Here is a 24,613-nt window from a genome sequence, read left to right on the forward strand (position 1 = left end):
CCCCCCCCCGGGGTGAGCCCCCCCACCCCCCCACTTTGCGCACCTCTGCCTTTGTGGTTAGCCGTTAAGGTAATAAAACTGTCTGCAATTTAATTTTTATTGCACAGGATTGATACTGAGGCCGGTGGGGACCCCCGGAGATGTGGGAACCGGCAGGACCCCCCGGAGATGCGGGAACCGGCAGGACCCCCCGGAGATGCGGGAACCGGCAGGACCCCCCGGAGATGCGGGAACTGGCAGGACCCCCCGGTGATGCGGGAACCGGCAGGACCCCCCGGAGATGCGGGAACCGGCAGGACCCCCCGGAGATGTGGGAACCGGCAGGACCCCCCGGAGATGCAGGGGCCAGTAGGAACACTCGGGGACCTGCGGTCTCTAGGGGGTTCTCGCCGGCTTCCGGTATTAATGCTGTGCAATAAAACTAAAAGAAACTGCTTTTATGCATCTTGCAATTCCTTTAGCTGTTAGCTGGTGCCAAAATATTGAAAGTTTTTATAGTACGGTATGCGTATCACTGCTTGGTAGCAGTTTCTGCCAAAAAAATGCGATTTCGGGCATTTTTTGGATTATCGTACGGCTTGTTTTAGCCAGAGTGTTATAGTACTATAAAAAGCTGTTTTAGTGTGATATTGCACTGTTATCGGAGCTTTGGGAATAGCTACACAGGCAATATCGCACTATAAGGGCACGTGTAGTGCTACTGTGTAAGTCACTTCTCGAGGTTTAGTGAATAAGTGTCGTATTACTACCTGGCCACTCCTTCTGCCTAATGTGTAATACTGTATAACATGCTACATTCTTTTACTGTCAAAGGGTTTATTGTCTGTTTTTGGCACTATATTGGAGACCAGATATAACGAGAGATTATTCATTACCTGATCAGAACACACACCTGGGGATTTGTTTTTGTCAGATAATCAACAACCCTGCACATTTTCTTCAGCTTATACAAACACTGCAACATTTACAGCTAGTTTGTTTTCAGTAGTGACCATTGTTTTTGGTTAAACAGCTCTGAAAAGTAACCACGTTTGTAGAGAGCAATACTTTAAATTCAGGCTTTAAAACATTCAATTTTTATGTAAATATATAGACGTACCAGATGTTTTCAACTTTTAAAGCTGCAGTTCAAGCTGCCGTTTTAAAAAAATATATATATTTTCCCCCATTCAATATGTGCATCAATACAATCTGCACACTGACAAGTGATTAGCTAAGCTGCAGATCGATCCGTTCTCCTATAATCAATCGCTTTGCTCAGGGTTATTTAATTCAGTTCTTGCACAGCATTGTGGGCAATGTAGTCCAGCAATATTATGTGACTGGACAGTTATTAGATACAATTGGTGCACTGCTAGAGAGAGGGCGGGGCTCAAGGGTCACAGCCTATCAGAAGGGGAAGGGGCTGTCACGTTGGAAATGCTTCCTACATTAGAAACATTCAAAATGTCTTTTAAAACTTTTTTTTTTTAAATGCTACAAGTATTTTCTCAGAGTACAGAGCTGATTTATTATAAAAAAAAAAACCACACACATGTAGGATATTGCTTGAACTGCTGCTTTAACCTGTCAAAGATGCTGATTTTCTTATTGCAAATATTCTTGGACCACGGGAGCCCATGATAGACTATGGGGGAGATTGGCTGATTGTTAATGCAGGGTATCTCACCCGGATCTGGGGTTAACTAAAAATGAAAGTCAACCCCACACTGACTCAGTGAATGCCGGCATGGTCTTCATTTTATATGTTTACATTCATTCTTTGAGGATCTCTTCTGTCCAGCTGTAACACAGCAAGATCAGAGGTCCCTGTTAGGTACCGTGGTCTTCTGAACTGCTAAGCTGGAATGAATGGGACAGCTGCTTCATTGGCTAACACTTATTAAAGTAATGTTTGTCTAGATCAGAGGTTCCCAACTCCAGTCCTCAAGAGCCACCAACAGGTCAAGTTTGAAGGATATCCCTGCTTCAGCACAGTGTCTCAATCAAGGACTCTGCCATTTTTACTGAGTTGGAAACCACTGGCCTAGATGGAGCTGATTCGGCTACTTATATGGTTATGGTACATGGTGGTAATGAGTAACACACATTTTTATTTTGAAGCCAAAACGTTTACTTCTTAAGAAAACAGGATTAACTCCTCAAAGGGCTTTAAGCGCCCAACTGCAAAATAGAAGTGTGAATTACTTGCAATGTATTCCTGTAATCAGAAGGCATCTCTCCAGTGTTTCCTCCTGGTGCTTTTCCGGTCCTTGCCGGAGGACCGGGCAGGAGAAGGAAGTCAGACCCTGATCAAATTCAGCTCACGGTGTTTGTTCCCTTGGCAAAAACAAACTATTTAAACATACTTACAGATATCTGGTTCTGTTATTTTTATAATAAACATTCCACAAAATTAACCCATTTGCTCCCAGACAACACGCTGCTTTGCAGTCAATACCCCTCTGCAAACAAATGGGTTCATTTCTTTTCAACATGTCCTGCCATTGTTGTACTGTGCACGTAACCAGGACCGTACCAATCAATAGTACTGTCCCTTTCTGTTAGCTTGCATACAGTACATAAAGCATACTGTAGCGCCGACGAGTATTCTAAAACAAATCTGAGGCTATCACCAACAAGATCCAGGTACATGCTGGGTACATGCTGCAACATTTCAGTGACATTTCTGCAGACAGACTAATGGCCCATCGGATTAACAGCGGGGGTCCCTGGCAGTCCCATTCAAACTGAATGGGACCGCCAGGGACCCCTGCTGTGTTAATCCGATGGGCCATTAGTCTCTGCAGAAATGTCACTGAAATGTTTGCAGCATGTACCCCAGCATGTACCTGGTTCTTGTTAGTGATAGCCCCAGATTTTCCAAGGCAAGTTTTAGAATACTCGTCAGCGCACCTGTATATCTTTTTACAATGGGTTTTCAATTAACTTTCTCTACACATTTAAAGAGATTGTTAACGGCACTATAATACAAACGTTTATTTGGATCAGCTTAAAAGATGCCTAAAGTGTGAGAACATTGAGTTGTTGGTGTCAAACCTTCTTCCCTTTACCCTACTGCAAATAGCTATATACCACATATTCTGATATGATGGGGTTTTCCTAATCCTCCTCATTTTTGAAATACAGATACACTCTTGGAGAATTCCAGAACACGGAATGGGACTTATTCTAGTAGCTCCGAAGTTGTCATGGCCAATTGGCATGTTCACAAGAAGCGGAATGAAATGTGAGGGGGAAAAAATGTATTTTCTTTGGAAATCGCATCTTCTAAACTGCTTCTATAAAAAGTGATAAACCGCACAGTTTAACATGCAAATCGTCCGAATTGTACTGGCTTCATAGGCGTAATGACTAGAGGTGATGCTAACTCCCTCCAGAGCCTGAAATACGGCTTTTGGGATGAGGACAACTTCATAACTTAACAGTATCTCCTGTTGTATATATGTCCCCTTAAGCCTCTCTCCAAATAAATTAGGGAGGGATGCCTGTGCAGATAAAGAAACACAGCTGAGGTACCCTGGGAGATTTGCTAATGTCCATACAAAGAATATTTTATATGAGTGACACGTCCTAAAATATATCCTTAAGATCAGTCAATCTAAGGGCCCTTGTGAATAAGAGGATACTAGTGTCAAACCCAACAGGATTAGAACCTACAACCTCTGCCATTTAGTTCAAATATCGCCTCTATGCTGATGACACACACGTTTACCTTTCATCCCCTGACCTTACACCTGCTGTACAGACCAAAGTTTCTGAATGTCTCTCCTCCATATTATCCTGGATGGTCCTCCGCCGACTCAAACTTAACATGTCAAAAACTGAGCTCCTCATCATATTTTCTCCCAAACCTGGCCCTACTACCTCCTTCTACATTACTGCTGTAAGCACTATCATACACCCAGTATCACAAGCACGCTGCCTAGCGGTCACGTTTGACTCCTTCACATGTTCCTCGCACATTCACAATGTAGCTAAAACCTGTCGTTTTTTCCTCCATAACATTACAAAGATACGCCCTTTCCTCTGTTGCTCTACTGCTAAAACTTTACCGCAGGCCCTCATTCTCTCCCGTCTCGACTATTGTAACCACCTACTTAACTGCCTCCACTTGTCTCCACAACAATCTATCCTAAACGCTGATGTCAGAATCACTTTACTCCCTCCTAAATCTGTCTCAGAGTCTCTCCTGCTGAAATCCCTCTCCTGGCTTCCTATCAAATCCCGCATCTCGCACTCAATTCTTCTCCTCACTTTTAAAGCTTTACACTCTTCTACAGCTCTTTACATCTCAGCCCTTATTTCTCACTATGCACCATCTCGACTCTTGCGTTCTGCTCAAGGATGTCTTCTCTCTACCCCTTTTGTATCTAAGCCTTCTCCCGCCTTAAACCTTTCTCACTCACTGCCCCGCACCTCTGGATTGCCCGTCCCCTCAATATCTGACTGGCGTTCTCTATCCACCTTTAAGACCTTAAAACCCACCTCCTTAACGAAGCATATGGGTAGCTCTGTGGCTGATATTATACATTTCATGCATCAACCATGGTGCCTTGCAGATGCACTTACCAGAACACCTTCCTAGTGACTGTATGTTCTTCCTACCTACCAATTAGATTGCAAGCTCTTTGGGACAGGGACTCCTTTTCCTAATCTTTACTTCAATGTCAGGAGCGCTTATTCCCATTATGTGTTATTTATATTATTTGTTATTGATATTATTATGTCATGTGTATTACTGCTGTGAAGTGCTATGTACATTAATGACGCTATATAAATAAAGATATGCATACATTCATTTAGGGCAGGAGCTCTCACATTGAACTAACACATTTGTGTGTATTTATGTAAACCCCCTCTCCTTTGGGATTACTAGGGCCATAAGGGGTTAACTGTGGGCCCATACAGAGCAACGTCCCTTCCCCATCAAATGGTGCTGAGTGAATAGGCAGAGTCATAGCCAAGCCGTTTGCTGCCAAGTGATAATGACGTGTTGGCAGGATATAGATAGAGGGGAGAGACTTCCAGAAGGTTAGGTCCCTGGAGGAGACACAGGTGGGACCTCACTGTATACTGTATGTATGTGTTCAGTCTATATAGATAGGATAAGATAAGGATCCCCTTTCAATTGTTTGATAGTTAGGGAAAGTATCTGATTAGATAGTGGCCCTACTAATTGCTCCTTGCTACTCTCTGAGTTCATATAACTGCAGCCTATGCCCTGAGGGGACTCCACAAGGTGCAGCCCCGAGGGATAGTTGGATCAGCTCCATTGGAGGGTCCATATATGGCCCTGCTCCAGACATGAGGTGGCTTGCAGTGCCCGAGAGGGGGACACTGATCACTGACTGAGAGATGGTAGCACCTGGCGGGCTGGTATGAAAAGCCACCCATAAGAGCACTTCATTAGGTAACAATGGGGATAAAGCCTCAGCACCTCCCTAGTGGCTGAGATAGGGGCAGCTAGAGAAGACAAGGTTCAGACAGCGCAAGGGAGAATGCCGTCATGTCCATAGCAAGATCACTGTGTATGCTGATGTAACAATAAAGCTGGTGCGCTGCGAATGAATAAAGTTCCTGGCGCCCATCCTTGCAATATCGCTGCCCAGCTGCACAAATCCAGCACCCTGACAAGGTAATCATCTTGGAGTAAGCCAACATAAGAGACATTGACATAAACTCCCTAGGAGATGGTGTGGGAGGGTTACATTTGTCGCCCAATGTAAGGCCGGGCATGGAAAAGAAAAAACGTTTTTGTGATTTGCTCGTTTTGTAACTTTCGGAGCAAAGAGTCTGTTTTGTAGTTACTACTGCCTGAACCATCTATACTGTATGAAGGAATGTCACAAGCTGACATGGTTGACCCGTGCTGATCGTATGATTCGGGATTGGGTCAATGACATGTGGCATTGCGTGTTTGCAATAAAACTATTGTGTTGGTAATAATGTCCTGTTGTATGCCTTCAACATGTATTGTGATATTGCTGCTATATCATGTGTACATTGATTGTATGCCAGTGGCCAGTTATCAGTTTTAACTGCCAAAGGTGTGGATGTGGCACCCAAACCTGAAGTCCTACATAGACTAAAAAATAGCACTATGCTAATGACAGTGATATGGCATGACAGGTACAGTATGATGTACTTATTGCCAAGCAGCGGAGTATTCTAGCATAAATATATATATATATATGTGTATATGCAGTGTTCGACAAACCTATACATTTGCTCGCCCCGGGCGAGTGGATTTAACCCCCGGGCGAGTAAATATTGGCCCAAGCAGCACACGTTTGGCACTAGGTGGCGAGTAGATTTTTTTGTGTGGCGAGTAGATTTTTTGGTGATTTGTCAACTACTGTGTATATATATATATATATATATATATATATATATATATATATATATATATATATATATATATATATATATTAATATCACCCTGTGAAAATGCCTATGGTACCTATGTTAAGAGTATATGGATAAGGTACCCTAACTAGTGTAGCCCCCTTTCCCTACGTCTAAGGGAAAATGTGGGTGACTACGCATGCTGCTAATACCTGTATGCTCACAGGAGGCCTGAGCCTCCGCTTCTAGGAGCCTGGGGTGAGCTTTCTCTCTCTTAGTGCAGCGCCTCCACCTATGAGGATCCCAGAGTTGGCGGGCTGACTCCTTATAGGAACCGATACAATAGCAATAATACTACCACAACCAATGTATCATATAACTCGTATTTACTATAACAGTATATAACACTAGATCACACCAATACAATATAATAGTACAAGGCCTTAGCCCACACTCTGAGTTGTTCCCCCAAAGTACTGAGGGTGCCGTGGCACCAATAATCCCAGGTGTCCGCACCAGCAATCCCACCCAAGTGTGAGATAGCGCTACCAAGTGATGTGTAGGTGCACGTTGGTATCTTCCTGGTCACAGCCCAGACCAGGGAATTTTGAGATGAAGATGCTGGATCAGGTCCCACGCAGCGGGGCCTCCAACACAACTCCCCTCACACCTTATCCAGGAAACATTCTGCGCTGCCACATGCAGCTCTTGTCCAAAGCCGCATTCCACCGAGTGGACGTCCATCCACCGTCGCAGTAAGGCGGCTATCACTCTAAGGTGGGGAGGGTCCCCATCTGGGGCCTTCCCTACAATACGGAACTGAGGTGGCTCAGGGTATATCGGGGGCTTAGGGGGAATGGTCTAGGCTTAGTCTAGGAAGCTACTGCTCCCTGGACACTACCTGTCTCTTTGGTGCCTCCGTCCGACTGATCCGTGGGATCTCCATCTGCGGAGGATATCCTGTTCCTTCAGGCTGCATCATGCCATTGACTAGATCAGCCTACGTGATCTCCCTCCCCCTGAGGATTCTGGGACTCGTAGTCTCGCTTCAGTCTGTGCGGAGCCAGTCCAAGATGCCCACTGCGCTATTCCTGCAAAGCATTCTGGCGATTGTAGTCTCTTGGCTTTTGAAGCCTTTTAAAGATGGCCGCCGCTCTGGCCGCAATTGCGCATGCACGGCAGTCTGAATAGGCCGCCGCCACCTCTCCCCACTCGTGTGGAGCTCCAGCTGGACAACCAAGCAGTTCCCCCTCACTGGAGGTAAGGAGGGGGACTCTGCTACTATAAGTGCTTGGCATGAGGGCAATGTGCCTGATGGTCACAGCATGTATAGACTGTGTGTGTGTACCAAAGTGTACCAGTATATGGATGAGATCGCATCGTGTTTAGTCTCATAGGAATGCTCTATGAGTGGTCGACTGGAGATATGTGTCTGACTGTCAGTAAGCTGTATACTGTGAGAACAGTGCATAGCAGTACGTTGCAAGCTGGTGTTATAGAGAAGCTATAAGTAAGAACCTATGTGAGGTAACTGCCATATGCACAGCCTGTACAGTATGTGGCAGATTTCTAGTGATACTAATAATTACCAAATGAGTGCAGTGTTAATTAAAACGTACTGTGTATTATGCCAGGATGCTCATATTAATGTTACGACCAGTATGTATATTGAGAGAAATGTATGATCCTGTCATAGTGTATTATGCACTAGGATGTTTAAGATTAAGTTTTCAAATGTATCTATGGCATATTTACAGGATGTTGCTGACAACTTCATTTTTTTTGCCCGGTGGACGCACAAGCTTTGAGAAGTGGCCATTTCATGAACCCCAGCTAGTGAGCCAGAGTGGCTACCGGAGCCCCCTACGGTTCAATTAATGGGATTCAGCTCCGAAGACCCCAGCTTCAATCCTATGTTAAAAAAACGCCATCTTGGATTTCCTCTTTAATTTATCCAACAATGTTGCCAACCTGCTTTTATATGAACATAAGCATTTATTCTATTGCATGGAAACTCACGTAGAAGTTTCTGTGCTATAGTTTCTTGATCGGCAATTCGGAAGTTTAACGAATAACTCTCTAAGTCACAAATTTGCATGAAAATGCAGGGTTTTGTAACCCACAATGCACTGGGGTGCGCATTATAAACTAACAGGAGCTCCATTTAGAGAGATTTGGGATAAAGAATTCAAGAGATTTATAAAAAAAAATGTTATTGGCTTTGGGATGAGGGACATATATTCTGGGAGAAAAAGGCAAAAAATGGCATTTTGTTTACTTGAATAAAAATCAACGAGTCTCCCTGACAAATAGTGGGACATTGGCAATCTGGTTAAGATACAGTGACAGAATAGAAATTTGAAGATGCGGAATCAGACGGGCAATACTGGGGGTTTCCATATAGATATCACAGTACCTGAAGAAAGTGTTAATAAATCTTTCATCATTAATAATATTTTGTGGGGAAATCCGGCTTGCAAAAAAATAAATATTATTATTATTATTACAACGAGGAACCAGCTCTGGGTCTCATCCGTAGGCCAGTGACGTTTTAATTTGCAGTAAATCCTGATGTATTTAAACATTTAACATTGCGTCTAATTTTTTGCTGTGTAACTTCATAAAGGTTATTGGGAGACCGGTAATGTCCGACCTTTAATCTCGCGTAGAACTAAATGAATCATTGGTTGCAGAGGAATTGGCCTTGTACTGTAGCGTGCATGGTAACTGCTCCTGCCTATGAAAAGTAGTTGGGCCTCATAGTGAAGCGCTGTTATTTTGGCTTGATTGTTTCTTTGATAGATGCCTTTTGCATGCAGTTCTGTGTGTACTGCATTATTGGAGTCAGCTGACCTAGCCAGCCAACGTATCTTGGAAAGAAAAGTAAAATCTTTTTTGTTTGAAGTCGCCGTCTCCACATTTTTTTTTCTTTCTTATAAAACGGTTACCTCGTTTCATTTGGGGGTCACTGGAAACCAAGCGTTTAAAACGGTCTTAAAAAGCAGTGGCACCGGGTCTGAACTCAAGAAATTCTACACCTGCTAGGTGGGGGAAGGGGTGTGGGGGGGGGGGGGGATGGTGGGGGTGACAAGGAGAGGAACAAAAATAACATTTTGGAGACTCAGAACAGCAGTACACTAAAATATGCAACATCCAGTTATTTTTATGAACGCAGTTTTTAAGTTTCACTGAAAACTGACGTGAATTAGAAAGGTAATTAAATATTGTCGAAATGTTTTATGGATCTCACTTTCGAAATATGTGTGTGTGTGTTTAAGTTTAACCCCCCTATTGGGCTTACTATTTTGCATGTAAAGAGTTCATTTCTGTCGGGATGTTGCAAAGCAATGACCTTTATATAATTGTTGCTAATAGTGTAACCAAAGTTTAGCTCCGCCCACCCTCTAGAAAAAGCGCACCCTGTCACAATGGGGTGGGGTGATGTACTAGGGGTCCAACCAACACCTGCTGTAACTATGGTGCCCTGTGAGGTCACTATGAAGTATAAATAATGAGAATAGAGGATTCTGGTCCTTAGACCCCAGGAGTGCCCCAAGAATATCAGGAGTAACATCAGGAGTAACAACAGGAGGGGTCTCACCTTGTTGAGTGTTTTGTCTTTTAAGTGTGTAGTGTGTAACTGTATGATTACAAGTGCGGCCACCTTTATTATTTCCCCAGTGGGGGAAAAGTGCCCCTTACATTAGAAGGACCTCTGCTGTGTGGAAGAAACATTTCTCACCCTTTGTTACAGGAGGAAAGAGCGTGGTGACTCATGGCCTGGGAGCCCTAGAACAGGGACTCACTGGGGGCAGTACCACAATGGGGTTGGTCGAACGCCAATTCTATGCCTAGGCACACCAGTCCACCATTGTAGGGGCTAAAGGGACCATACACAGGATGACAGGTAATGGGAGCCTAGATTGAAGATGCACCCTTGAATTTAGCCCTGGTAGGGGTCTGGAATTAACTCCAAAGCATTGAGAGTTAATGGAGTGTACATTCCTGTAGACGGACATTCACAGAGGTACACAATTTGGAGACGTTTATAATGTGAAATTATAATAGGCTTTATTGTGCCTTTTCCTTTTCATCAGGAAATTATCCAAACACGGGGGGGAACAAAGCTTCCATTCACTTGGGAGTATTTCTAGTGAAATCCTTGCAATTAGTTCACTTCTCCATTAGTTAAGCTTCTCCCAGCCCCAACACATAACGTGAAAATAAGCAGATATAAGCAGTCTCTTAATAAGGAAAGTCTTATCTGTTTAGTTTGAAATCCAAAGATTTGCAGCGGAGCACAGCTGAGGAATACACTCCTGCGTTTGAACTGGGTCCAATACTACTACAATTGTAAACATACTTCTCCATATCCTGATTATAACATATACCAATTATTGATGTATCTCATCCGCTGAAGCGCTGCTTTTGGGATTCCATCCCACCTTTCCATTATCTGTTTAGTTGCTGTAGAGTAAGCTTCTCTGCTCTACTGGAACCGCACCCGTGCGTGCACAGAAAAATATCAGCATCCAGGTTTAGAAGTCTTATTTGGTGTCTTGCAATCAGCTCTGCTGTGTGGCTGGCAGAGCTCAAGACTGGTCAGCTTCAGAGATCTGGGTTTCTTTTGGTCAGTCTCTCCTGGGACTCAAGAACCTCTGCTCTGTCTCTCCAAAGGTCAGCTCTCAGTCAGAGCTAAGGAGGAGTCACTTCCTGTCTCAAAGGCAGGCTTTTTGTAAACAATCTAATCAGGCAGGTGGTGTTTAGTAATTAACTACCACACTGCTAGATTAAAGGAACATTACTGAACAGGGATAAGTCCCCTGTTACAATTCCCATAAACAATGGACTCTTATAATGAAGTGACAGCGCCGTGTGTACCTGCCTGGGTAACTGCATGGATCCCAAGGAAGATGTATGTATGAAAACCTGTCCTGTAAATAAAACCAGCCCTGCATGTGCAACAAAGTTCCTGGACCCCTTTATTATCAACCTCAAAGCTTACCAGCCAGCCGGACACCAGCACCCTGCGAAGGTCTGTGTAATAACACCTGCGCTATACACACAACGTCTCTGGAACAACGACTTCATAAGCCGGGCAAGGAGGGAAAATATATATATATATATACTCTAACTAGGAAGAGCAGTATAAAAAAAAAGTCTTGAACTTGACCTCGTATTCAATATTGTGAGAAGTTGTTGACCCATTGTTAAAGGTGCGTCCACTTTCATTTATTTAATTGTTCACTCTGTGTTTACGGCTTATCACAATACTGAACGAGGTCCCAGGGATCATGTGACTACGCTGCGGGTGAGGCTCAGTAGTAGCACGTGTAATCGGACATGCCAGCATACAGATGCAGCCGGTATTGCCGGTCGTGTGGCAGCGGAGAGACGCAGGAAAACCAAGCCGCTGGGGGGAGGTGTCAGCCATGATGGCACTGCGGGGGGTCTATTCTTAATAACGGGACCTCCTGCAGCGTTAATCCTTCCGGGCCGCATTCGGGGAGGTCACGGCTACATCTGTATGACGGAGCCTATAAAAGTGCCTATAAAAGCTTGAGAGGTGAAATCATTAGGGTGCATTAATCTTTTATTAAAGAGAAAGCAGGGGAACAGAGTGTGTGTGTGTGTGTGTGTGTATATATATATATATATATATCAGGCCTGCACAACTCGTAAAGCGAGAAGGGCCGAACTGCTCCAAGGAAAAAAAATTTGGCCCGCACGGGTAAAATCGTCATCATCATCATCATCATCATCATCATCATCATCATCATCATCATCATCATCTCTCCCAGCACCTCTCATAATCATCTCTCCTCCAGCACCTCTCATCATCATCCTCATATCTCCCCCAGCACCCTTCATCATCATCCTCATATCTCCCCCAGAACCCCTCACTATCAACCTTTGCGATACTCTCCATCTATCTCTCATACCCCCATCTCTCCCCCTCACCCACACACATAATACCCCCGCTCCACATCAAACACACAATACCCCCCTGCACACCACACACATCCCACCCCCCCTGCACCTCATCCTTCTCCCCCCTGCACCTCATCCTTCTCCCCCCTGCACATCACATCCTTCTCCCCCTGCACCTCACAGCACTCTCCCCCCCTGCACCTCACATCACTCTCCCCCCCTGCACCTCACATCATTCTCCCCCCATGCACCTCCAATGACCCTCCCCTGCGCCTCCAATGACCCTCTCCTGCACCTTCAATGACCCTCCCCTGCACCTCCAATGACCCCCCTTTTACTAGTGATGGTCACTGTACCAGACCTGTTCTATATCTGGGACTTTCAATCAGACTCTTCGACGCTGCCTTGCGCTGACGCGCTGTTTGTTGGGACTTTGGGATGCCACCTCATGGTGATACATCAGTGATTTGGTCCCCTTGGTCCTACCTTCTCCCTTCCTCCTATCCAGAACCATTGTTCACCGCAGTTTGTTTCCGGCTGAGAATAGGAGTAGCTGCACATCCCCTGAGTTCCTACTGGGCGGTAGCTCAGAGGTGTCATACAACTTGTGGGAGCAGTTTCCAGCGTCTGGCGAATGAGTATTACTCATTACATGCTTTAATATTTTCTATGTTTGTGAGTGCGCATTTGTTGGAGTTTTATGGAACATTAAATTTTGTATCTTAATATAATACACTAGGATCGGGCGCTTTCTTCTCTTTTTATCATATATGTAGCCCCCTGTAAACAGAACAGGCTATATATCTTTCTCCTACTGTGGTAAGTCCTGTTAAGGGCAGGCGCCAGTAGTAATCATGGGTTTTCCCCCTTCACGCCCTGCCCTGAGTGATAGATGCAGGCCCCTGACTCTGCTGCAGGCATGAGACAGAGGGGAGGTCCTGCTGACATCATGAGGGGTGGGGCTGACTCTATTTAGTAGCCAGTTCCTGTGAGGACGGTGCCCTTGTTATGTGGGAGTTGGAGGAGAGAAGTTCTGTCCTGGGACCAGAGAGAGAGGCTACGGTCCTATGAGTTTGGAGAGTGAGCAGAGCTAGAGTGGACCAATGCCCCTCACCCTACTGAGGGGGTGAGGGGGAGAATCTACCCCACCCAGAGGATATCCTTTGAGGTGGGCATTGGGGGTATTGAGGCCCCCACAGACCATCCTGCAGGAGTACAGTCTGGAGGAGAGGAGGAAAGGAGGAGGTCTGGTGTAACGGTGGAGTGCCTTGGGCATATGACCTGTCGTGTACTACTGCTGCTGTGTGCCACAAAGAGACAATAAAGACACTGCTGATTTTACATAAGACTGTGTGATTCTGGAGCATTCACCCTGGGACCAGGGTTATTCTTCTATAAGGGTCCTACCCCACATCCCTGGGAAGTTATAGAGGATGGAGGCGCTGCATCACTAAGAGAATGGAGGCAACTACCCCAGAAGCCTGGTCCTGTGTCCCCAACATTACCGCGGGAAGCTCAGGCCCTCCTGTTACCTGCAGGTACGCACCACCAAAGCACATGTAGCCAGCCCTCACTACACCCTAGATATAGCATCTGTGTCTGGGGGGGGGGGGGGTAGGGGGAATATGGGATATATATATATATGTGTGTATATATATATATATGTGTGTATATATATATATATTTTATTTATACAAACCACCAGTATGAGCACAACTACCACCTAAATGCGTCAATCTCGCCCACTTCCCCTCCACCCCCCTACATTGTGTGCTTTTGTTTGTTTTTTTGTTTTATGTTTACAGAATTCAAACCAGGAAATTCCTTCAAAGCTGAACTGCACTATTTATAGGTGCAAGGATCCCCCGCGTTTCCGAGAGGCATCATTTTGTTTGCCAGTATTCCAGCTCCGATTTTGTGAAATCCGAATGGCCACCAAATCCCACAGGTCCGCAGGCCTAAAGGGAGCCGTAGCAGCTTCCCATTTTTTATGACATCGAGCACCATCTTTGAAAATCCAGGAGATTAACCGGCAACTAAAACTGTAAGTATCTCATGAACCGGGATCATCCCCGAATTTCAAAATGGCGGCAAGCTTGCTGTTTGAGGTACTAGTTATGCTCATACAGCTGGTTTTGCATACATAAAATATACATAAAATATACATTGCAAAATGGTCTGGGTTGCTGCTTTAATTATAGTGTGCTGTATGTTCCAGTATAAAAATCTTACACGTCAGAAGGCTTCACAGTCATTTATTCAGGGGAGATAATGGCTGAAGATTCAGGAACATTTTGACCTCATGAAATTTTTATCAAACCTTGTAGCATGGTAAAGAATAATATACCATGTTGACTTTCTGTGTGCTGTCACTATCGAGGCAGAGCTCATGTATTTATGAATATTGGTATCGCTATATCACCTAATTTTATCATTTAACAAAAATTATATACCGGTATATAATAATAATAGTATGTTCTTGTATAGCGCTGCTAGTTTTATGTAGCACTTTACAGAGACATTTTGCAGGCACATGTCCCTGCCCCGTGGAGCTTACAATCTATGTTTTTAGTGCCTGAGGCACAGGGAGATAAAGTGACTTACCCAAGGTCACAAGGAGCTGACACCGGGAATTGAAACAGGCTCCTACTGCTTCAAACTTTCAGTGCCAGTCAGTGTCTTTACTCACTGAGCCACTTTATACAGTATATACAAAAATACAATGATGCCTGCACTCCAGAAACAGAAATTGGTATATAAGGGCTAATATGGGGTAACAGCAGAAAGACTGGGATCCCAAACCAGTCCAAAACAATATAAAAAAGAGAAAAATCTGCAGCACTCGCCAAGATGATGTTGTCAAAAAAAGTATTTATTCACACCATGTGAAGTAACTGAACACCGCAGTTTGAGCAACGTTTCGGACCACTATGGGTCCTTTATCAAGCTCTATACATGCATGCAAATGAGCACACAGTAATATTTCCATTTGCTATATGCTTTACGGTTGAGTTTTTTTTGTCACTTTTTTTACCCACCATAACTTAACTAAGTGTGGTGAAACCTATCCAAATCTTCATCTGGCAAAGCCAGTATAACCAACTCCACGCTGAGGAGACCCAAAAGGTTGAAAGCTGTCTGTGAGGAGGTTTACTGGCTATACAACTTAACCCAGGCTGTGCTGAACAGCTGTGTAATGCAGCAAGCATAAGCTTATAGGGATCCATGTCAAAATAGATTTTAAGCAAAAGGTGACACAGTGTGTGCTCATTTGCATGTCATTTCCCAGAATTCCTTGCTGCAGTGGAGGCACTGTATGCTGGGTGATAATGGTGAAAGGCAGGGTTGCAGACCTGTCTAAGACATGCAAATGAGCACACAGTAATATTTCCATTATATATATATAACGTAGTAACGACAGTTATTGGTCTATTTTAGGAAACATAGTACAGGTTTCCACAATTGAAATGACATTGAAATGGAAAATAACTAATTTTTATCTGTAAGACTCCATTAATGTCTGTAAGACTGATGATACTGCAAATCAGGGAGACTAACTCCAAATCAGCGGGGCTAACTCCCAAATCAGCGAGGCTACCTCCCAAATCAGCGGGGCTAACTCCCAAATCAGCGAGACTAACTCCCAAATCAGCGGGACTACATCCCAAATCAGCGGGACTAACTCCCAAATCAGCGAGGCTACCTCCCAAATCAGCGAGGCTACCTCCCAAATCAGCGAGGCTACCTCCCAAATCAGCGAGGCTACCTCCCAAATCAGCGAGGCTAACTCCCAAATCAGCGGGACTACATCCCAAATCAGTGGGGCTAACTCCCAAATCAGCGAGGCTAACTCCCAAATCAGCGAGGCTAACTCCCAAATCAGCGAGGCTAACTCCCAAATCAGCGAGGCTACCTCCCAAATCAGCGGGGCTACCTCCCAAATCAGTGAGGCTAACTCCCAAATCAGCGAGGCTAACTCCCAAATCAGATGAGTATGCTGCAGGACGCAGTGTGTCAGGGCACAGCCAAAGATGATCAGGATAACAGCTTGTGGTTAAAAGGTAATCTATATTCGAACATCATGGTGCAAACAGAGGAATGGAGGGTAGCTCTTACGCGTTTCACGCCTAGCTGGCGCTTCGTCAGAGAGTGAAAATGTTATGCTGGGACCCCCTTGATATAGTGCTTCTGATTATGGTTCAAATTATTCATAGCCGCGGCTCCGTTGGCCGGAAGTGACGAAACCGGAAATTGAAAACCGGAAGTGACGCGACGGACTCCATGCAAGGAATGGTTGTTGATTTGTTCGGTGTGGATTTGTTGAAATTATCTCTGTCTTTCTGTTGGTATCTTTTTTGATTTTTGTTTTTAAATTAGTTTTTATATTGATTAGGTTTTTGCCACATATAAACTTGATTGTGTATGTAGTCTATTTTGTCTCGTTCATACTTTTTTCATACTATTGTTTTTAAACCACCACCGTTGATGTATTTTTCTGAATGGTGGGGTGATAATGCTGGGTCCGTGAATAACATTTTCCCCTCATTGACACCGAAGGATGACGCTGCGGTCTCCATGACTACAAATTTAGCTTGTAAACAACCATTCCTTGCATGGAGTCCGTCGCGTCACTTCCGGTTTTCAATTTCCGGTTTCGTCACTTCCGGCCAACGGAGCCGCGGCTGTGAATAATTTGAACCATAATCAGAAGCACTATATCAAGGGGGTCCCAGCATAACATTTTCACTCTCTGACGAAGCGCCAGCTAGGCGTGAAACGCGTAAGAGCTACCCTCCATTCCTCTGTCTGCACCATGATGTTCGAATAAAGATTACCTTTTAACCACAAGCTGTTATCCTGATCATCTTTGGCTGTGCCCTGACACACTGCGTCCTGCAGCATACTCATCTACTCATCATTATCACGGATGCACGCCACCAACAAGAAGAAGACAGGCTTTTCTCATGTGAGTGTTTTATCCTTTTCTTTGCTGGAAGGTGTATTATCAAGGCGGTTGCAAGCGTGTGTGACATTGTCCTCATTAGGAGTAATGTGGTGGAGCTAATCATTCTCCACTCACAGCACCCCTAGGACTTCAATATATATGTCCTATACACAACGCTCACCTATACACTCATCACTCACATTTATATCAGACGCCTGCATCACTATATCTTCAATCAAGAAAGTCTATATGGACATTATTACAAATATTCCTCTACAGTCATTCTGAGCACTATTGATGAACTTTGTTCCTCTATTAACTCCCAAATCAGCAAGGCTAACTCCCAAATCAGCGAGGCTAACTCCCAAATCAGCGAGGCTAACTCCCAAATCAGCGAGGCTAACTCCCAAATCAGCGGGGCTAACTCCCAAATCAGCGAGGCTAGCTCCCAAATCAGCGGGGCTAACTCCCAAATCAGCGGGGCTAACTCCCAAATCAGCGAGGCTAACTCCCAAATCAGCGAGGCTAACTCCCAAATCAGCGAGGCTAACTCCCAAATCAGCGAGGCTAACTCCCAAATCAGCGAGGCTAACTCCCAAATCAGCGAGACTAACTCCCAAATCAGCGAGGCTACCTCCCAAATCAGCGAGGCTACCTCCCAAATCAGCGAGGCTAACTAATTTAAAGATTAACACTGTTTTACACAATACTGTAACAATGGGTTATCTTGCTTCTAGTTGTAAAAAGCTTTCCCCAAATATTGTATGGTTGGTAACTGAACAGGCATTTAAGCGAGCACTTCCCTTCAGTGTTAAAAAATCCAACAATTTTTATTCATTACATCAATATTTCAGCTCCCGCCCCAACCCCCCCCCGTGAAACATTGATGTAATGAATAAATAGTTTACAACTAGAAGCAAGATAACCCATTGTTATTGTGTTAATCTTTAAATGAGTATATATGTATATATCTGTATATACCTGTGTGTGTGTGTGTATGGCTGTGCTCAAAGCTGTGACCATGCAGCAAGCTTAAGCCTATAGGGAACCATGTTAAAAATGGTTATTGAGGCAAAAAGTGACACTGTGTGCTCATTTGCATGTCATTTCCCAGAATCCCTTGCTGCAGTGGAAGTGCTGTATGCTGGGTGATAATGGGGAAAGGCGGGGTTGCAGACCTGCCTAAGACATGCAGATGAGCATACAGTTATATTTGCATATTTGCTTTCCTGTGGAGGGTTTTTGTCACTTTTTTTACTCACCATAACTTAACTCAGTATTATGGTATAGCCTATCCCATAGCCTCTCTTGCATACCCAGTTAAAATCAACCCCACACTGATGAGACCCATCAAGGTCGAAACAGCTGTCTGTGGGTGGTTTTCTGGGTATGCACCTTAACCCTGGCTGTGCTCAAAGCTGTGACCATGCAGCAAGCTTAAGCCTATAGGGAACCATGTTAAAAATGGTTATTGAGGCAAAAAGTGACTGTGTGCTCATTTGCATGTCATTTCCCAGAATCCCTTGCTGCAGTGGAAGTGCTGTATGCTGGGTGATAATGGGGAAAGGCGGGGTTGCAGACCTGCCTAAGACATGCAGATGAGCATACAGTTATATTTGCATATATATATATATATATATATATATATATATATATATATATATATATATATATATATATTTATATAATCAGTTGATTGCAGGTACCTCATGCAGTGAAAGGCTTTGAAAATGGGAAGTAAAATGTTCTTAATCAGGATGTGACGAAGCCAAATAGGTAAACCCCAAAAAACAAAATGTTGTATCAACCTTATTAATCTACCAGTTTGTGTTAATTTGTTCTTATTTTTGTGTCGTTCTGTGGATGTAATGACTGTCCCATTGTACTATGGAATTCATGTCAGCGCTTTGTAAATAAATGTTCACAACATGACAGGGAAAATGCTTAAATGTTCATGTGCTTAGATTGTAAGCTCTTCGGGGCAGGGACTCCTTTCCTAATGTCTGTTTTTATATATGAAATGCTTATTCACATTATGTCACGTGTGTTACTGCTGTAAAGCGCCATGTGCTGTACATGGATGTCCTTATACCAGGGGTAGCCAACCCACGGCTCAGGAGGAGGAGGGGGGAGAGCATGAGAGGAGGGGGGGGGGGGTTAGAGTGAGAGGAGGGTGGGGGTTAGAGTGAGAGGAGGGGGGTGGGGGTTAGAGTGAGAGGAGGGGGGGGTAGAGTGAGAGGAGGGGGGGGGTAGAGTGAGAGGAGGAGGGGGGGATGAGAGTGAGAGGAGGGGGGGATGAGAGTGAGAGGAGGGGGGGATGAGAGTGAGAGGAGGGGGAGAAGAGTGAGAGGAGGGGGGGGGGAAGAGAGTGAGAAGAGTGAGAGATGTGGGGGGAAGAGAGTGAGAAGAGTGAGAGATGGGGGGGAAGAGAGTGAGAGATTGGGGGGGGAGAGTGAGAAGAGTGAGAGATGGGGGGGAAGAGAGTGAGAAGGGTGAGAGATGGGGGGGGGAAGAGAGTGAGAAGAGTGAGAGATGGGGGGGAGAGAGTGAGAAGAGTGAGAGGAGGGGGGGACGAGGGTGAGAGGAGGGGAGGAAGAGTGAGAGAGTAAATAAATATGCAGGACCAATCATATTTTGATTTACTTCGCGTTTTTTGCCCACGGGTGGGTGGAAATGACAAATGAATGAATAGACTGTTTTGCACAGAATAACAATGAAAAAAACTTATTATTGTGAGATGCATTTTGTTCCCCTACGTATTTTTTTATTTCCCTAATTCCGATTGAAGTAAGTTTGTCGTACTGTATGTTAATGCATATGTACCTATTAGTGTGTGTGTGTACAGTCTATGTATGTATCATGTACACTGTGTTTGTGGGGGTGTATTCATATTCATGCACGTGTTGCGGCTCATGAAATATTCTGGTCAAAAGAATTTTATGCAAATAAAGATATATACATACATCTTCTCTAACTGTGCATGCAATGTATTGTATATAATGTATACCCTGTTCATTTATGTAACTGTATTTGTAACCATGCATTATTTGTCATTAACAATGTCTAGGACAAACTTGAAAACGAGCGGTAACTCTCAATGTATTACTTCCTGGTAAAACATTTTATAAATAAATAAAATGAATAAATAAATGTGCTACACTTTCTATACAGAATGGTTTAAGACTACATTGTATCTGGGGAGCCTTTGCAACATTGCGAGCTGTGCTCTGGGGTCTCCCTCCCGCTCGGCTTTCACTGAATAGTTCCTGTTTAGAAACAAGAGATTTGTTTCCGGCTGCTGCCCGCTCCGCCCCTCTGCCTCTCCCACTTGCCCAGACAGTGGAGTTTGGGCTGTGTGTGTGTGTGTGCGTGTGTACACGCATGTGTGTGTGTGCATGCGCCTGTATGTGTCTTACTTCTGGGAAAAATTGAAGTGGCCGCCATATGCTTGGGATTAATTTTCCATATCTCATTTTTTAGAGAGGCTGGACACACACCTCAATGGGAAGTTCTCACTTGCTAAACAAGGGTTTGCCTCTAGGTAATGTTGAGTTCTCTTACGCCGTATTCATTTTATTCCATATATATATATATTTTGGAGACCGGCTGTAAGCTCCATGGCTATCTGTGTGTGTATTTAAACGCTGGAACTGCTCCCATCCCCCTTCTCTCTGCTGGCTTGATTCCTTCCTGGCTTTGTGTGTGTGAGTCAATGAGGGAGTGAGGGAGAGAGCATAATTTTTTTTTTAAAGGCTTGCTGCAGAATAAAAGGTTATTTATAACCCCACTGTGCTGATAGAGCAGTATGCTCACCATGCACACGCCAACAGAAGCCGGGACACTGCTATTTTTCTGCCGTAGCGTCTTTATTTTTGATCCCCGCGTCAGACTCTTGGGGGAATTATAATAACTCCGTATTGTTCTTAATAATTTCATTTTTTTTTTTTTGTTAATTTTTTTTGGGGGGGGGGGGGGTGATTTAGTGGAATAGATTCATCTCCGCGTCCCCTTTGATAATTCTGCCGATGCTTTAAACCTGTGTCACTGGATTTTAACCGCAGTGGACGACAGGTAAACATGATTTGACACATTTGAGAGACCCGGGGTAGTTTTAGTTTTGCTTGCTGGCTTTTAAGCGCGGAGGGAACCTGCAATCATTAAGCGACCCTAATCCGAAACGGAATAAACCCCCCACAAGGGGCCAGCAGAGCGTTGCAGCGCAATGTTAAAAGGCAGATCCCATCCCAGTGCTGACACACGCTTGTTTCCGAGCAAACAGGCTGGTTTTGCAGGCAGAGAGCTGGGCTGAAAGGGGAAGTCCCCCCCCCCCCCTCCTCCCTATTCCCCATCCCCTACCCCCCCTCCCCGTTCCCCGCCTTGGCAATAGAAACACATTTAGTTGAGATCATCATTTCGGCAGGACGCTTAAAATTTTTTTTTTTTTTTAAATTGCGTGGCGTTGAAGACATTTTTAAGAGGACGGGGGGGTTAAGAACTTCTTTCAAGGGAAGGGGGGGGGGGGAAACAATCAGTTCTGTTGAAGGGAAATTTATTGCTGGTATCAGCTAAAATATCTGGCAGGTGATGCTGGGGGGGGGGGGAACGGCAGTGAAATTACTTTCATTTTTCTGAATCTTTTGAATTTTTCATTGTACACGTCATTATTTTTTTTTTTTGCCTTTTTTTTTTTCCTCACTTTAAAATTTTTTTTTTTTTTTTTTTCCCCCCTTTTTAATGTTTCCCAAGATTTGTGATGGAGCGGTGGATATTTTAAAGCACACACAGCACGCGGCAAATCTTATCGGCGCGTCGTCCGGCAGTGATTGAGATGAGAGTTGCTGTGCGCGGCGGTGCTGTTACAAAGGAGGATATTTGCTTTTGGTCTTTGTCGCAGAAACCTTTAGGGCCCGGCCGTGCCTGTTTTGGGGCCCTCTGGGGACGTCAGGCGGATCTGTGGCTTGAAAGATAACCTGTGGTTGTGAGGGTCCTCCGGAAGGAAATCGCCTCTGCTGGTGTTATTAGGTGCTTAGGATGCATGCTTGGAACTTTTTTCCCTTGGCGGCTGAAAAATGTAAGTTACTCCGCTCCAGCCTTCCCTTGCGAGGCTCTTTCTATTAACCCCTTTTACATTTCTGGGAGGAGCTGACGCACACGGCGAAGCAATGCGTTGCAGGCCCCGCTAATAGGGATGTGAAAGGAAAAAAATAAATAAAAAAAAATAGCAAGGAGAAACAGAAAAAATTAAAATGTAAGTTTGAATGATCAGCGAATAGTTTGCAGTGCAGAAGATTTCCAAACTTCCGGCCGCTGAGAGGGATAGGATGTTTTTTTATAATTGGATAACCTTTACCTCCCTTTTTATTAGTCGTTTAATGATGCTGGGAGAAAAAAAAACAAAAAAAAAAAACCCCCCAGCATTTCTGGCTCCTCCCGTCTATGATGGGGTTAAATTCACGGTGCTTTGGTTTTGAAAGACAAAAGTCATTTTAATTTCGCAGATTAAAAGACGAAAACGGAAGCATCGTCTGATGCGTTAATGCAAATGTGAACCTAGCAGGGAGATGTGACTGTGACTGTACATGTTAATCTTAAGAGCTTTAGATCTGATCTTATTAATCGCTCCTCCACATTTGAGCTGGAAGAATCGCTATGAAAACAATATGTGCTTTAAAGAAAATGTGTATATTAATTGAGCTTCGTTTTCATGCTTATGGAGCGAAATATCATTCTTGCCTCTAAAAGCTGCAACATTTTTTGGACGACTCAACTGGGGCAGGTTTCCAGGAGGCAGCAATTTGTAGGAGACGGAGGGGGGGGGGGGGGTTGGTGTTTTTACAATGCAAATCTGTCCTTCATTTAAAAGAAACCTAGTTTGGGGGACTTGAACCAGACCTGTATGTTATTGACCGATTTTGTCCAGAGGTAAGCGCAATACCCCATGTGCCTGGTCAGACTCCATGCTCAGGGCAGCCAATTTGAATATAACGAGATACAAGACTGACAGATGTCAGACCCTCACACTGCTGCGTTTGCTGTTGGCTCCTGAAAAAAATGGTTGCTTTGTACGGGTTGGTCACTAATGTGGTCAAGTGACGATTTATAAGGGGCGGTTTAAATAAATAGCAGCGTTGCTTGTGGGGATGTGTTTTCCGAGGGCGCAGAGAAACATAATGAAAGGTTCCCCAGAATGCAGAGTGTGCGGGTGTTTGTTGAATTGTTCCATGTCCTAGTAAGGCGCTGCTGCTGCTCCTTATAAACACAATGCTGCTCTTTGCCGGGGGAACGAGTTCGAGGAATTCCGAGTTCTGCTGCCTCGTTTGCATTTTGTGGAAATAGCTCTTCTGTCATCCTTTGCGTATTAGTCAGCCATTTGCAGGGAGGCATGATGCTTCATTATGTAATGACGGTGCCCATCGAATGTATTAGTGTACAGCACTGTGTGTGTGTGTGTGTGTGTGTGTGTGTGTGTTTATCTTTTTTTTTTATTAGTGTGCAATATTATACAGAACTGGATAATTGTCTGTATATACATGCAGCATCTACTTTATGTAAAAAATTAAGTTTATGACCAAGGACAATCCTCCGGGGGTGTGTGTATGTATGGGTGTGTGAATTGTAGCGTCAGAGCACACCTAAATATACCATTTCTGAATGCTGCGCACTTGACAAAATGTAATGTGCAATGTGTGATCTGTAAAAACAACGAAGTGGTGTTTTAATGTCACAGCTCTGCGTATAGAGCAGTGTGTAGCAGGAATGGCATTAAAAAGCATCCGCCTCCGCTCCTGGCCAGTTACTGATCCAGTTCAGAAAGTGTGCATCTCTGCAGAGGGGATGGTGGGTGCACGGACCATTCTTGCAGGGATGAAGGCAGATACAGGGTGCTTCTGTGACAGGATTAGGATATAAGCGACAGAAGACCGTTATCAGGTAGTGCACGTGGAAAATTGGATTCCTGTTGTTGTTTTTCCTGCTGTCAGTTTTTTTTTTTTATCACCGTTTGGCTGTACGTGGCGTCATTTACTATGCATTTTCAATTGGAAGGGGAATAATTGCATTTCCTGGCACTTCTGTTGAAATATCATGTCAGTCAAGCTGTAATTTGTGCACATATATTCAGATTGTTGTCTGTGCCATCGCGGTTTTGTATCTGGGCCTTGTGCTTAGGTTGAAAATGAACTCCACGTCATTCATTGCTGTCAAAACAGCCACCTTTCGCTAAGCCTGGTATGTTGATGCTGCTTTGCTCTCCTGTGTCTGCCTTCTTAGAGGCAATCTAAGTAGCTTAAAAAATATATTTGTTGTTTTAATGTATGCAGCCTTGGATTACCTTTATTGAAAACTAATTACCTAAGCTGCCGATCATTTAGTTCTCCCGTGATCGATCTG

The 24,613-nt window shown here is 44.3% G+C and overlaps 1 protein-coding gene across 12 annotated transcripts in view; it reads left to right on the top strand.

Annotated features, from left to right (window-relative positions):
- CTBP1 (C-terminal binding protein 1) overlaps positions 1-24,613 on the top strand; it is a 428,679-nt gene that overhangs the window by 284,934 nt on the left and 119,132 nt on the right. Inside the window, exons 1-2 of one of the 12 annotated variants that reach the window (XM_075571321.1) lie at positions 20,609-20,765; positions 21,971-22,295. The exons of 6 other annotated variants lie outside the window; for them this stretch is intronic. In XM_075571321.1, coding sequence (XP_075427436.1) covers positions 22,256-22,295 — 40 coding nt within the window. In that variant the 5' untranslated portion in view covers positions 20,609-20,765; positions 21,971-22,255. Of the gene's footprint in view, positions 1-20,599; positions 20,766-21,167; positions 21,296-21,782; positions 22,296-23,888; positions 24,155-24,613 lie in introns of those variants that run through there. 5 more of the 12 variants (XM_075571311.1, XM_075571331.1, XM_075571386.1 and 2 more) reach the window with 5 other exon arrangements.

Source organism: Ascaphus truei, chromosome 1 (genome assembly GCF_040206685.1).
Source record: "Ascaphus truei isolate aAscTru1 chromosome 1, aAscTru1.hap1, whole genome shotgun sequence".
NCBI classification, from domain to species: Eukaryota; Metazoa; Chordata; class Amphibia; order Anura; family Ascaphidae; genus Ascaphus; species Ascaphus truei.